Source organism: Pristis pectinata, chromosome 10 (genome assembly GCF_009764475.1).
Source record: "Pristis pectinata isolate sPriPec2 chromosome 10, sPriPec2.1.pri, whole genome shotgun sequence".
NCBI lineage: Eukaryota > Metazoa > Chordata > Chondrichthyes > Rhinopristiformes > Pristidae > Pristis > Pristis pectinata.
This window is the reverse complement of record NC_067414.1, coordinates 68,832,823-68,848,896: the sequence shown is the minus strand read 5'-3', so window position 1 is coordinate 68,848,896 and position 16,074 is coordinate 68,832,823. Positions and strand designations below refer to the sequence as shown.

At 40.8% G+C, this 16,074-nt stretch overlaps 1 protein-coding gene across 2 annotated transcripts in view; it reads right to left on the bottom strand.

Annotated features, from left to right (window-relative positions):
- nbas (NBAS subunit of NRZ tethering complex) overlaps positions 1–16,074 on the bottom strand; it is a 212,344-nt gene that overhangs the window by 17,524 nt on the left and 178,746 nt on the right. For both annotated transcript variants that reach the window (XM_052024299.1, XM_052024300.1), the window contains exons 50-51: positions 11,479–11,623; positions 4,116–4,244 (exon numbers count right to left, since the gene is read on the bottom strand). In XM_052024299.1, the coding sequence (XP_051880259.1) occupies positions 4,116–4,244; positions 11,479–11,623 (274 nt within the window). The remainder of the gene's footprint in view (positions 1–4,115; positions 4,245–11,478; positions 11,624–16,074) is intronic.

Sequence of the window (16,074 nt, the reverse complement as noted above, 5' to 3'; positions counted from 1 at the left end):
CTGTGGCACCTGCAAACCAACTTTTTGCAATTCATTCACAAGCACTCCCAAGTACCTCTGCACAACAGCATGCTACTATCTTTCACCATTTAAATAATAATCTGATCTTCTATTTATCCTTCCAATGTGGATGACCTCACATTTACCAATATCGTACTCCAACTGCCAGACCCTTGCCCACTCACTTAACCTATCTATATCTCTGTAGACCCTCCGCATGCTCTGCACAATTTTCTTTTTCACTCAAGTTAGCGTCATCAGCAAACTTAGATACGTTACACTCGGTCCCCTCTTCCAAATTGTTAATTTATATCGTGAACAGTTGCAGGCCCAGCACCGACCCCTGCGGCACCCCCTCACCACTGATTGCCAACCAGAGAAACACCCATTTATCCCAACTCTCTGCCTTCTGTTGATTAACCAATCCTCTATCCATGCTAATACCTTACCCCCAACTCCATGCCTTATCTTATGGATAAATCTTTAATGTGACACCTGAATGAATGCCTTCTGGAGATCCAAGTATACAACATCCACCTGTTCCCCTCTATCCCCTGCACTCGTTATATCCTCAAAGAACTCCAGTAAGTTTGTCAAGTAGGACCTGCCCTTCCTGAATCCATGCTGTATCTGCCTGATGGAACCACTTCTATCCAGATGTCTTGCTATTTCTTTCTTAATGATAACTTCAAGCATTTTCCCCAAACGTTAAGCTAACTGGCCTATAGTCACCTGCCTTTTGCCTACATCCTTTTTTAAACAGTAGCATGACATTGGCTATCTTCTAATCTGCTGGGACCTGCCCAGAGTCCAAAGAATTTTGGTAAATTATTACAAACGCCTCCACTAATAACACCCACCATTTCTTTCAGTACCCAGGGATACATCCCATCAGGACCAGGGGCCTTGCCTACCTTTAAGGCCCACCAGTTTCCTCATCACTACCTCTTTAGTGATAGCGATTGTATCGAGGTTCTCACCTCCCATCACATCCATAACATCTCTCTCTGGCATGTTAGACGTGTCCTCCACCGTGAAGACTGACACAAAACAGTCGTTCAAGGCCTCAGCCATTTCCACATTACCCAATATTAATTATCCCTTCTCATCTTCCAAGGGACCTACGTTCACTTTAGCCACACTTTTCTGCTTTATATAATTATAAAAACTTTTATGTTTTTCTATTTTGTGCCAGTTTATTTTCATAATCTATCTTCCCTTTCCTTATTGCTTGCTTAGTGGTTCTTTTTGAAGCTTTTTAAAGTTGTCCCAATCTTCCAATTTCCCACTACTCTCGGCGACTTTGTATGCATGAGCTTTTAGCTTGATGCCTTCTTTTATTTCCTTAATTATCCAAGGCTGGCTCTCTCCACCCTTACTGTCCTTGCTTTTAACTGGAATATACTTTTGTTGAGCACCGTGAAAAGTCTCTGAAAGTTTTCCTCTGTTCCTCAACTGTCCCACCACATCGCCTGTATTTCTAGTCTATGTGAGCCAACTCCCCCCTCATCCCATTGTAGTCTCCCTTGTTTAGGCATAATACGCTGGTTTTAGATCGAACTATTGCACCCTCCATTTGCATGAGAAACTCAATCATACTACGATCACTCTTTCCGAGAGGATCCCTATCTACAAGATCGTTAATTTTACCTGTCTCATTGCATAGGACCAGATCTAAGATAGTATTTTCCCTTGTAGGTTCACTAACATGCTGTTCAAGAAGGCTATCACGGATGCATCCTATGAAGTCCTCCTCAAGACTGCCTCAACCAACCTGATTCGCCCAATCTATATGGAAGTTAAAGTCCCCCATGACAACTGCCGTTCCATTCTTTCCTGCATCCTCACCACAAAATTCAGCGTCAGAAGTTTGCAAAGGAACATCTAAACAAGCCTGATGCAGTTTGGAAACCAGTCCTGTGCACTGATGAAGTTAAAATAGAACTTTTTGGCCGCAATGAGCAAAGGTATGTTTGGAGAAAAAAGGGTGCAGAATTTCATGAAAAGAACACCTCTCCAACTGTTAAGCACGGGGGTGGATCGATCATGCTTTGGGCTTGTGTTGCAGCCAGTGGCACAGGGAACATTTCACTGGTAGAGGGAAGAATGAATTTAGTTAAATACCAGCAAATTCTGGAAGCAAACATCACACAGTCTGTTTTAAACAAAAAAGCTGAAGATGAAAAGAGGATGGATTTTACAACAGGATAACGATCCTAAACACACCTCAAAATCCACAATGGGCTACCTCAAGAGGCACAAGCTGAAGGTTTTTCCATGGCCTTCACAGTCCCCCGACCTAAAAACCATCGAAAATCTGTGGATAGACCTCAAAAGAGCAGTGCATGCAAGACGGCCCAAGAATCTCACAGAACTAGAAGCCTTTTGCAAGGAAAATGGGCGAAAATCCCTCAGACAAGAATTGAAAGACTTTTAGCTGGCTATAGAAAGTGCTTACAAGCTGTGATACTTGCCAAAGGGGGTGTTACTAAGTACTGACCATGCAGGGTGCCCAAACTTTTGCTTCAGGCCCTTTTCCTTTTTTGCTATTTTGAAACTTGAAAAGATGGAAATAAAAAAGTAATCTTGCTTAAAATATTGAAGAAATGTGTCATCTTTAACTTAATGCCTTTTGGAAATCAGGTCATCTTATAGTCGCTTAGCTATTCACAGCAACAGAAATTTTGACTGGGGTGCCCAAACTTTTGCATGCCACTGAATATCATCTCTCACTATCGACCTGATCTCATCTTTAATTAAGAGCGCTACCCCACCTCCCTTACCTTCCTGCCTATCCTCCCGCATTACCTGATACCCTTGGATATTTAATTCCCACTCATCTCCACCCTGCAACCACGTTTCTGTAATGGCCACTAAATCATACCCCTTTGTACCGATTTGTATCACAAGTTCACTGACCTTGTTTCGAACACTACGGGTATTCAGACGAAGTGCCCTTACACTCATTATCCTTTTATAATCCAGTAACCTTTGTGTCCTTTGCGTTTGACTCTTCTGTACTCCACTCTTACTTTTCCCTTTTCTAACTTTTGGTCTGGTCTCTGCTTTGCTTCCCTCCGACTTTCTGCATGGACTCCCAACCTCCTGCCATATTAGTTTAAACCTTTCCCAACGGCACTAGCAAACAATCCCCCTAGGACATCGATCGCAGTATTGCCCAGGTGTAGACTGTCCGGTTTGTACTGCTCCCCCAGAACCTGTTCCAATGCCCCAGGAATATGAAACCCTCCCTCCTGCACCACTGCTCAAGCCACATATTCATCCTAACTATGCTGCTATTCCTACTCTGACTGGCACATGGCACAGGTAGCAATCCTGAGATTTTTACCTTTGAGGTCCTACTTTTAAAATCTATCTCCTAGCTCACTAAATTCGGCTTCTAGGACTTCATCCCATTTTATCCCAATATCGTTGGTACCTACATGCACCACGACAACTGGCTGTTCACCCTCCCCTTCCAGAAGGCCCTGCAGCTGCTCTGAGACATCCCTGACCCTTGCACCTGGGAGGCAACACACCAACCAGGAGTCCCGAGAGCCACAGAAGCTCCTGTCTATTCTGCCTACCACTATTGCTCTGCCACTCTTTTTCCTGCTCTCCTGTGCAGGAGAGTCACTCATGGTGCCATGATCCTGGCTACTGCTGCCTTCCCCTTATGAGCTATTTCCCCCAATAGTATCCAAAGCTGTATAACCGTTTTGGAGGGAGATGACCTCAGGGGACTCCTGCATTACCTTCCTGCTACTGGTCACCCATTCCCTATCTTTTCCTGGGCCTTTAAACTGCAGTATGTCCACAACATTCTCAGCGTCATGGATGCTCCAAAGTGAATCCATGTGCAGCTCCAGAGCCGTCAACTAGACACACTTCCTGCACACGTAGTCATCAGGGACAATGGCAGCCTCCCTGAGTTCCCACATTGCATGGGAGGAGCATGACACAGCTCTAAGCTCATCTGCCATGACTGAAAAGCTTTAAGTGAATATAAAGCATTGAGCAATTTAATACTTTAATTTATTTTTGCAGTTTTAGATCAAATACCTAGTTCATTACCACAAACTAGATTTAAGAGATTTAAAATTTAATGTCCATACCTGAGTGACAGCTCTTATCCGTTCCATTGCTAGTGTATGCAGCTCATGGCTATCAGTTTCTATTCCAAGTTTTAATGCTGGCAGCAGGATGGATTGGTCCAGGAGCAGAATACAAATTTGTTTCACATACTGTGCAAGAACACAAAGGTCTTTAGTTAAACAAATGGGGGCATTGTAACTAAATAATATCCCAATTGAAAAGCAACAAAACAGACACAGGTCTTCACCCTGCTTCTCTTCACTTTCTTCATATTTTATACAACGGATAATGAAGACAACTGTAAAATAAAATGTTAATGTTTGGCTTTGTGACCATTATCTATTGACTTTCTAGAAAATTAAGTTGCTTACGAAGAGTTAAATTGCTCAGTAATCTTGTCCTTGAACTAAATCATTAACAATCCAGCAACCTCATCATTATGATACATTATTTTGCTCTATTAAAAGATGAACTGACTCAAGTCTCCCTTTACTCTGAAAATACTCACAATGCTTTGAAAAACAGTGGGATTTGTAACAAAGCCTCTAGTAGGAAACAGCACAGATTAGACACAGGTTTTTCTGATTTGTGAATTGGGTTCAAATTCAAACCAGACACACGGGATGAAAGTCTCTGCTGTTTTCAGAGGTCCAATGTGAAATGAGTTTCAAATCTTCCAAATTTCTGTATCTAATTTGCTACTGATTGGTTTGAGAATTTAAGAAAGCAAATCACATCATGGAGCTCAACTCTGCATCTGGCAATGATGGTTTCATCTGGCCCAAGAAGGCCTTTCCTCAAATGGGAACAGTTTCACTCCTGACATGAACAGCCATCATTTTGACGAGCACCTTTACATACTCACATATATACATTATATATAAATATATATATATATATAAAACTACCTGCTTTTTCATATATCCTAAGATGATCATAGGACAGGTCATCAAGCTGAAAGTTTTGTTTAGAACCCTTCTCAAAATAAATCTGCTGGTGTCACAAAGAGAGGTGAGGAGAAGCCAGGGTTTTGGGATGGAATTGGTAAGTTGGCAGTTTTGCTATCTAGTTAATGACTTTTTATTTTAAGCAGAGGTAGAGGATGTAGGGAGTGGACAGAGTGTGAGAAGGGCTGATTGAGAGGCCAAAGTCAGAGGACAGAAGCATAAAGGGTGGTGGTAGGGAGTTAGACTACAAAAGGTTGGATGGAGTGAAACAATGGTCTGGAACTTGCTGGGAAATGTCAGTACTTCCTTGGCAAACTGATGTCATTTACCCATTTAGCAAGTGCCAGCACACACTGAGCACCTGCACCAATGCAGAGGTCTTGAATGATTTACTGGCTATATCTGCCACTGGACTCCACAAAGAGTTCAAGGACAGAGCACAAACTTCTTGCATACTCCAGCTCTTACACTAAAGAATCTGCGTACAGAATCTGTGTTAGATTAGTCCTGGTATAGCCTTTTCACCTGAGTGGAGATTATCTAGATATGAAGAAGAAGAAAAAAAAAGAACATTCAAAGAAGCAGAAATACATTTTAATTATTTAAAACGTTTTGAAGTTTTTTTTGAGTGACTTGCTTTTTTAAAACTTATTTTTAACTTTGTAAAGGGCTTATTTGATTTTTAATAGTTAAGGTTACTTCAGAGTGTCAGGTATAGTCAGACATATTAAAAAACCCTAACAACTTTGACACACAACTTGTGAACAATTCTTCCAGAAGGTTTGTAGGCAGGACCTTTCCTCCAAGTGACCATACTATCATGGAGATTTACATCCAGCTTTTTGGACATGGATCAGGTAATTGAGTGACCTCAGCGGTAAGTGCAGGTGGAAAGGAACTTTCAGCAAAGCTGAGGTCAAAGGAGGAATTTCTAGACCAGTAAAAGGACTTCAGTTATAAATTAAATGGGCTGGACCAACTGATCTCACCAACACTGGGCCATTATCCAGAAGTAGTGGCCGCAATGTGTGCCACATGTCAACGTCTTTGGTAACCTGCCATTTTCCAAATGGAGTCTGCCAGTCTATTCCTGCAAGGAATCCATCAGTGAACTCACAAAGCCATGTATCTGTTCCTCTTGTGTGCTGATAAAGGAACTCCTGCAAAGTTTATTCTTCAACTTGACTGGCAATGCTGATACCTGAATTTTCTTTATTGTTCAAGAATATTGTGGGAATAAAAATAAATCTCACTGCAAGTTCTATCATTGGACATTTTATATAAACAGCAAAATGTTTTATAACTTATATATGAATCTTTATGCACATAATGTTATTCTACAGTATTAAACCCAATAACTTATCTTGATTGTACCCTAATGCCTCAAGTGCAAGAAAAGCTTCTTTAATGAAGTTTGAATACAGCAAAGTTTGTTTCAGCAAAGTTTGTAATAGCAGCTCCTGTCTTGTTAATAGCATTAATCAGTGCAGGCATTCCCAGACGGTCCTTTTTTAGTCTTTTAATATGTCAGATATATTTATGCATTGCTACTTAGGTACTATGTCCCTAATTTCAATGAGAGGCGAGTACTATTAAAGATTGTGTTGGCATTGGGGATAGAGAGCCTTGGGGCAAAGGTTGGTACCAACCCTTGCATCAGAGTCACTGGCTCATTAGCTGCACATAAGCAGACCTGTTATTGATCTTAAGGAAAGTTTCTTTGATCCAGCACTATCTTAATAATCATCAGCAGGCACCTCAAGTTGTAGCTGCTTTTGGACACCCCTCCCAATCCCGACATTTACGCTCACCTCTACCTCTGAGCCAGAGATCCTGTTCATTCCGAAGGTTTCACTCAGCCACAGCCCTCCAGACTGTATCTTGCCACCAAGGACAAAAGCAGCAGGTGCATGTAAACATCACCACCAGCTGCAGGCCCCCCTTCATGTTGTGCAACACTCTGACTTGGAAATATACTGCACATCCTTCATCATCACTGGGTGTAAATCCTGGAACTTTCTGCCCAATAGCACCAAGGGGGGGCCCTTCACCAGAAGTAATGCAGTGGCTCAAAGTGGCAGCTCACCACCATCTTTTAGGGATGGGAACTAAATGTTGGTCTTGCGCACAGATCTCATAAACATACAGAAAGAAATTGTTCTGTCGATTCCCCATACCACTTTCCTGATCATCTGCCCAACCAACTCTCATGAAATCCTCTCTCTGTGACCCCTTTCCAACCTGCCACTCAGTAAATAAAATATTTCTCCTCTTGTTAGGAGATATCAGGATAATGCTCATGTTATGTGGAGACCATGTAATATTCCTATGCTTGCCAAATTAGATTCCCCGAGTGGATGTAGTCACGACCCCATCCAATTTTACCTCCACCTTAGTGGTCAGAAATCCAGGTTAACTACATTCATGGCACAGAATCCTCCTGGTCTGATTTTCCTCTATCTGCTGCATCTGCTGAAACAGCAAAGTAACCTGTTACCAAACATAGCTGCATTTAAAGTGGCCAGTCCATTAAGTAGACCTGAACTCAAATCTGCCCATCTTCTGCCTATCGAAAGGTGCTATATTCATGCTAACATTCCTTGGATGAAAAGTGCTTTTGTTTGGGGAAATTGAATCTTCAATTCATAGCGGGGAGAAAAACCTTGATTTCAAGATGTGACATTTATTGTGAGGTTTCCTATCACATGGTGCTGATAGGCTTCCCATCAGACATTACAATAAAGATCCTTAAATGCCCTCTGCCCTACAGTAGCTCTCCCCCAACATCACCTATACCCCCACACGCACCACGTGCCAGATTGACCAGAGGTCCTATTCCTGTCCTCTCACTCAGCAGTTCAGGTGCAGTGAAAAATCTTGGCAGAGCCCGGATTGCTGCCAACATAGGTCACCAGCCAATGCCCTTTGCTCAGGGACTGGCGGGTAGATGATCAGAATGTCATCAGCTTGGTGAGCAGTGAGTGACTCCACCAGTGCAACCTGATAAAAGGGCAAGAATTGGCAGTAATTGCTGATAGGTGGGTTGTGTTGTTAGAGAACTGGGAGACAGCTTAGGTAGCCAAGGAAAGAAAATGTGGGTCACTGGAGCTGAATTTAGGATAAGCAGTGAAAATTAGGGTTTTGGATAGCTTTGTCACAGCCTTTTTCTGCCCAAGCAGCAAGAACAACAGACATGGCTTGGTTTGTTTTCCAGATTATAGTAGATTAAAGGTGACAAAAACAATATATGTAGTCTCAATTAATGTGTATAAAACTGTATCTACTTTAAGAATTTTTCCAAATTATGAAATGTTGGAATTTCCTCAGGGCATCTCTCATCCTGCATTTAATCTTGGCAAAACCCATTCATAAATGTAAGCATCAAAGTTCTGTTGGCAGTCTACAGGTTTCATTATAGGCTGTGCAAAGTTAATAGAGAAAAAAAAATCATGGAATTCTCACTGGAATCTTCTCTGAAAACATGTTCCAAATGAACTGGCCCACAGGGGAGTTCATTTGAAAAGATTCTCAGGGGAGATGGTGGTAAATCAGGAGTCAGCTATCAAGGCAACCTTTCCCAACTTCCTCATGTGAGAATCATACTGCATCTAAAGACATATCATGTCCTTTTAGGAGGAGATACAGTGATCTCAATTTCAGGAGCTATTCAATACAATCAACTACTCTCTTTCTTCCAAATGATTTGTATACACAGCTCAAAAGGAAAAACACAGCAACTAACTGCAACTCGGTTTCTTTTAAAGCAATAACATAATTTAGTTGAATTTCTACTTTTTGGAGAATATACTGTGTTGGAGAAAACTCCTAATGCAAGGGTTAAAGTAGATACAGGAGACTGTGGCCAGTTCATTTGGAACAAGTTTTCAGAAAAGATTCCAGTGAGGAGTCCATGATTTTTTTTCTATTAAATATTTTGGACTTGCCTTCCTTTCTGCAGCTCTAGTGCCACAGGTAACTTTTCAGATTTGGAATCACTGCCAATATCCTCTGCTCCTGCTGCTTAATCATTCCACTACTGATAGCAAAATTATACAGCAATACAAGTAACATTTTGGAGATTTCGGTGCAGCTGTCTAGATCTATGAAAACTGTATTTTACTTTGATGAATCTTCTGGTTTTAGACTAGTGTCAGGTGTTGCAGCTCAAGAGGATGCCGCTAGTTCTCAGTGATAAATGCACCAACTAGCATTATAAAGACTTGAGAGAGCTCAACTTCAAACCATTCTAAGTGATACGATCTCAGTTTTTATAAAATTAATTTATTCATTTTTCCTTGTTGTCAAGACCAGCTTTTATACCCCAATTTTAATTTCCCTCAGGAAGGTGGTGGCAAGCTGCTCTATTTCTGGTGACGGTACTCCGACAATGTTGTTGGGGAGGGAGTTCTAAGATTTATATCCAGACTGTATGAAGGTCCAGTGATACGCTTCTAAATCAGGGTGCTGTGCCATTGGGAGGGGAACATGTTGGTGTCAGAGCTATTTTGCTCCTGAAGCCCTTACCATTCTTGGTGGAAGAGGTTCAGAGCTTGGAAGGTGCTGTTGGAGTAGCCTGGGTAGGTAGTACATACTGCAGTCACCAGTGAAAGGAATGAACGTTTAGGCTGGTGATTAGGAGGTCAGTCAGATGGTCAGGATGCTTTGTCCAAGTGTAGTCAACTGTGATTTCTTGGACGTTGATGGTGCTGGACTTGGTGATGGCAATGTTACTAAATGTCAAGGTCAGATTGTTTGATACTCTCGTTGGAGATTGGTCATTTGTACAACAGAAGCACCAGGCAATGTTATGTGACACTTATCAACCTATGTCCGAATCCAGGTCTTGCTTCAAACAGGCATGGCCTGCTGCACTTGCCGAGATGTGAATGGAATTGAAGACGGTGCAATTATGAGCGAACATATTTGGGACTAGGACACTGCCCTGAGGAACTATTGCAGCGATGTTCCGGTGCAGGAAAATTGACCTCCAGCATCTACGACCATCTTCCTTTGTACAAGGTATGACTCCAACCATTGGAGCATTTACCTCCTTGAGGTTCACTGACTTCAGTTTTACCAGGGCCCGTTGATGCCACGCTCAGTCACATGTTGGCTTGATGTCTCTCACCTCACCCTTGGAAATCAGCTCTCTGGTCTATGATTGGACTAAGCCTGCCATGAGGGCTGGAGCCGAGTGGTCACAGTTAAACCCAAACTGCTGAATAATTGCTGCTTGACAACACTGTCAATGACACCCTCCATCACTTTGCTGCTGGCTGAGCGTGGATTGAATGGATGGTAATTAACTAGATTGGATGTGTCCCATTTTTTGTGAACAGGACAGATCGGAGTAATTTTTAACATTGTCACACTTAACATTGTGTTGTAACTGCTCTCGGAATGGCAGAACAATTAAACAAAATACTTTGGCTCTGGCTGTACAGAAAAGATGCATGTAATCTTCCAGAACTGTTCGGGAACCAGTGAAGGTGAAGAACTAAAAGAAATGAGTATCAGGAAGAAAACAGAGTTGGATAAATTAATGAAACTGAAATCCAAAGCAAGGCCTGATAACTTGCATCCTGGAGTTCTAAAGGAGGTAGATGTGGAAATAGTGGATGCATTGGTTATTATTTTCCAGTGTTCTACAGATTATGGATTGGTTCCTGCAGATTGGAGGGTGGCAAATGTAACCCCACTATTCAAAGAAATAGGGAGAGAGAAAACAGGGAACTACAATCTGCTTAGCCTAACAACAGTAGTGGGGAAAATGCCAGAGGCTTTTATAAAGGGAAATAGAGAGTAGAAATAAATTGGTCTTTTTCAGGATGGCAAGCAGTAACTAGTGGAGTACCGCATGAATTAGTGCTTGGGCCCCAACTATTCATCATGTGCATCAGTGATTTGGATGAGCGAGTCAAATATAATATTTCAAAGTTTACTGGCAACATCAAAGTGGATGGGATAATGAATTATGAGGAGTTTGCATAGAGGCTTCAGGGAAATTTAAGTTGAATATATAGGCAAAAACATGACAGAAGCTTCATGACACTGGCACGTCATTTTTAGGCATGCTAGGGTCTGTTTTCCACGTGTCCTTCTGCATTTTTCATTGATGAGAATAGCAGAGTGAGTATATGTCTGGCCATAAGGTTACAGACCATGGTGGTGTACATTCTTGCTGCTGCTGGTGCCAGAAACCTCATACTCAGTTTTGAGCTGCCAGATTTGTTCTGAATAGCAATATATTATATTGGAACACATCAAAGTTCAGATTATACAGGAAATTAAAATTTATGAATTTCATACAAATGCAATGCTGCTAGTCTATTGTGATTAAATTTCCAACTGCTTTTTACTAACAGAGCTGTCTTTCATGACATACTTTAATATAAATCAGTGTAGACTAAACCTTAAAAGAAGATTCTAAAGTTACCTGGACTGGTAGCTTGTGCTTTGTCGAGTAAAGAGAACGGCAGATGCCAAGTATTTCATTTCCAGTGGTAATTTTGTGTTCAGGATCACACTTTCCCAACATGGTGGCGACAAGCTTAATCCAAGCATTATCCTTCTCATTTGATCTAGAGGGGCAGAGATGTCTTAATTAGGAAACTTCAACCATACTTCATCAACCCCATAACTAACATTTCCAAGATTTATACATCTAACCTCTTGTGTATAATGTGAGAGAATAGGTTGCAGGGAAATAAGGGGGTGGTGGTGGTGGTGGTGGGGGGGTGAAGATGGGATTTCTCTCAGAGTAAGCGTAGTCTCAATGGGTTGAATGGCTTCCTTCTTCATCATAAGGAGGTATGAACAAAGATGCAAGGATACAAGAAAATTCAGCAATTTCCATCGAGGACATATCCACATGACCTAGGAGGCTGCTATTTCAGCCCATTGAATCTATGCCGGCTCATGGAGCAATTCTAATCCTCCACCGACTTTCTCTCCCCACATTCCTATCAATCCCCCCCATATTTCACTGCTTGCTTACACACTAGGGGCAATTTATAATGGATAGCTAATCTATCAATCAGAACACCTTTGGAGTCAATTTGAAACGTTAACAATTCCTTTCTTCCCACAGATGCTGCTCGACTTTGAGTTCCTCCAGCATATTGTTAGTTGCTCCTGATTCCAGCACCTGCAGTCTCTTGAGTTTCCACTGAACATCTTTGGGATTTTGGAGGAAACCACAGCACCAGGGGGAAAAGCATGCGGTTACATGGAGAACGTGCAAACTCCACACAGACAGCACTGGAAGTCAGAATTGAACCTGGGTCGCTGGACCTATGAGGCAGCAAATCTACTAGCTGTGCCACCATGCTATAATTATGGTTGGGTTTAGCTTCGAGGGAGAAAGATGCAAGTCTCCTGACTGATCTCTGACAAAAAGAGACATTTTGGCATTTTTCCCTCTGTAATATTACCTTCCTTCAACCAACTTACTCTTCCTGATGCTGCACAGCATCCATGCCCTTCTAAGTCCACCAGATGCAATCACCCATTAATCTGAGCTCATCCTAAGCTGTGCTGTGAATATCCTAAATTCCATCAAGTGCTATTCACCCATCTCAAGTTTAAAATTCTCATTCTTGTGTACTAATCTCTCAATGGCTTTGCTATAGCCTATCTTTGTAACCTCTTCCAGCACTCTACTCTGTGCCAATCCAATTCTGGCCTCATGTTCACCCAGTCACTTCAGTAGGTTTTAAGCATCTAGGCTCTGGAATTCACTCTCTCTACATTCCTGTCCTTATGATGGCTCTTAAGAAGTCTCTTTGATCAAGATTTTGGCTTAATTGCTCATTGCCATAACCTTTCTTATGCACCATCCAGGTTCAAATGATGCAAGTCCATTATAGTGGCTCAAATGGAAGCTTATTTATTAGAATTTATGAAATATTATAACTACCGTGTGATATAGCCCAATATTATCCAATATCTTTACTTAAGTATAATCAATCTATACATATAAAGCATTAAGTATTTACTAGATATTAGATTTAATAGAAGGTACAATTAGTATACTTCTAAATTTTAGTGTCATTATAATATGGGATCATTATTTGCAACTTAAGCATTTTGCAACAGCATGCTGCATGAACAATCGCAGTTAGATCTACTTATGGTAGCTTAGTGCAAGCATTAGAATAAGAAAAGTTTATAAAATCTGAAGTGAAATAGTAAGGTGGTGTTTTTTCAATTACATGGCAAAGGTGGGAAATGTTACCAAGCTGGATCCCATCTCTACCACATGTGACTGTGAATCACAGGAAAAACAATGACTTGTACTGGGTTTGAAGCATGCAAGTATGGTTCCATTTGCACTTCACTCCACTTCAAACAACATGAAAAATGCAACATCTTGTGATTTAGATTTATTTTGGTGGAAAACAGCCTTTCGCCAACAATTTATTCCTAGTTTGATTACCGTGGTAACAAAATCAATGGTTGCATTGGTACTGTCTACAGCTACAATGAAAAGACTAAAAACAGTTGCACCTTTAAAATTAAATTTAACAAGACCACGATTATCTGCACAATGGTTATTTTGTAACTATTCTGGATGATTATGCTCCAGAAGGATCACGCTCCTTTAAGTCAGACTCCTTTAGCTACCAGTTAATCTTGGTATTACCTGAAGTACAAAGGAGATTAATTCTATCCAGCCCAATGGGAGATCCATGACAAGTGTTGATTACAAATCCACATAGCACTGGGCAAAAAAATTGCACTGGAACTTCCAATGTAAAAATCTCATTAATAATAAAGATCTCAAGAGAAATATAAAAATTGTGAAATTATTTTGTTAAGAGAAATGACTTGTTTTAACAGAGGGATTTCAACACAGAAGATGAAAGCAAAAAATGGGCCTTTTTAAATTCATGTGCAATGTTTTGAATAAGTTCATCAAAATGTTGTAAAATAACCAAAGGTAAAACTAATGGAACCAGAAAAAAAACTGTACAAAGTACCTATAAAAATCAAGAGAGAGGGACGATGGGTGCATTGCGTACTTGCAGTTGACTTTTATAATGAAAACCCAGGCAGCAGTCACATATTAATCACAAATAGGCTGTGTAATGCCCTTAACAATTAACATTGAAACTTCAGAAAATTCTGTAAGCTTAATGTTTGCCAGTAAGACTTAGATTGAAAGCACATTAATGCTGGATTATGAGGACAATGCTGTCATTTTTTTCTCTTTCATACATTGTCTTGTATGAGGCAGAGTTCTGAAAACTGCAATTAGTATTTTCTTTCTGTATAGTTGGCTCCAGAGCACAACTTTGAGTAAAGAACTAGCAATTAAAAGGGAAAAGTTTTAAACAGCATAACATGCACTTAGATCAGGAACCACATAATTGGCAACCAAAGGAATCAGCTTTCAGGTATAATCATGGAGCTATTTAAAATGATAGGTGTATGATATGATGGAGTACTGCTGTTTTTTCTAGTTGGACAAGTTAGGGTGTGCACAAGATCCTCACTCACCTTGCTTATGTTCACTAATATATTCATTGGGATACTTTCCCTTGCTGATAATTTCAAGGCGGGTGCAATAGCTGCGTACAAGGACAACCAAGCATTCTTTGTGGTTACCTGCCACAGTGATAAGTTTCTAATTCTAAAGTATTAAATGTGAGAAAAATGTGTGTTATGGGTTTTTATATTGGTTGAGGCACACAATAGACAACAACACTTGGGACCAGCACGGTGGGACTTACCACATTGTTAGAGATGGCCAGGGCAAAAGCAGCATTGTGACAGAAAAATTGAAAAGCATAAATAGATATATCATAAAATGGAGGATAGTCACATATGTTACAAAATGGGGGAACTGACCAGATATTGAGAGACTTGCTGACATTCCATTTCTATGGTCTTACGGTCAAGGATCGACTATCTAGGTCTCCCTTATCAGGCAATTTTGGGCTAGGTAAACAAGGTCATAGAATACAGGGTGATTATTCTTGCTCAGAGTGAACAGGCTGTTTTGGATTGGTTGCTGTGTAACGAACTGGAGGTGATTAGGGAACTAAAGGTAAAGGAACCATTAGGAACTAGCAATCACAATATGATTGAGTTCAGTTTCAAATTTGAAAAGGAGAAGCTGATATCAGATGTGTCAATATTTCAGTGGAACAAAGGAAATTACAGTGGCATGAGAGAGGAGCTGGCCCAAATTGATTGGAAAAGCAAGCTAGTTGGAGGGACGGCAGAGCAGAAATGGATGGAATTTCTACAAGAAACAAGGAAAATGCAGGATAGATATATTCCAAGAAAAAAAGGTTATGAATGGAAGAATGGCATAAATGTGGATAACGAGAGAGGTGAAGGCTAAAATAAAAGCAAAAGGGAGGGCATACAAGGAAGCAAAAATTGTTGGGAAAACAGAAGACTAGGAAACTTTTAAAAATTTACAGAAAGAAACTAAGAAGGTAATTAGGAAAGAAAAGATGAATTATGAAAGGAAGTTGGCAGATAATATTCAAAAAGATACCAAGAGTTTTTTTTAAATATATGAAGAGTAAAAGAGAGACACGGGTTGATATAGGACCAATTGAAAACGGTGCGGGAGAGATTATAATGGATAACAGAGAGATGGCAAAGGAACTAAATGAGTATTTTGCATCGGTCTTCACTGTGGAGGGCATCAGCAATATACCTGATAGTCAGGGGTCTCGGGGGATAGAACTGAATGCAGTTAGGGTTACTAGAGAGAAGGTGCTTAGGAAGCTAAATGGACTAAAGACAGATAAGTCTCCTGGACTGGATGTGGTGCACCCCCGGGTTCTGAAGGAGGCAGCTTCAGAAATTGCGGAGGCATTGGTGATAATTTTCCAGGAATCCATAGACTCCGGCATAGTTCCGGAGGACTGGAAGGTTGCAAATGTAGTTCCGCTGTACAAGAAGGGTGGGAGGCAGCATAAAGGAAACTACAGACCTATTAGTCTGACATCGGTGGTGGGAAAGTTATTGGAATCGATCCTCAAGGATGAAGTTATGGAATACTAGAGGTGCA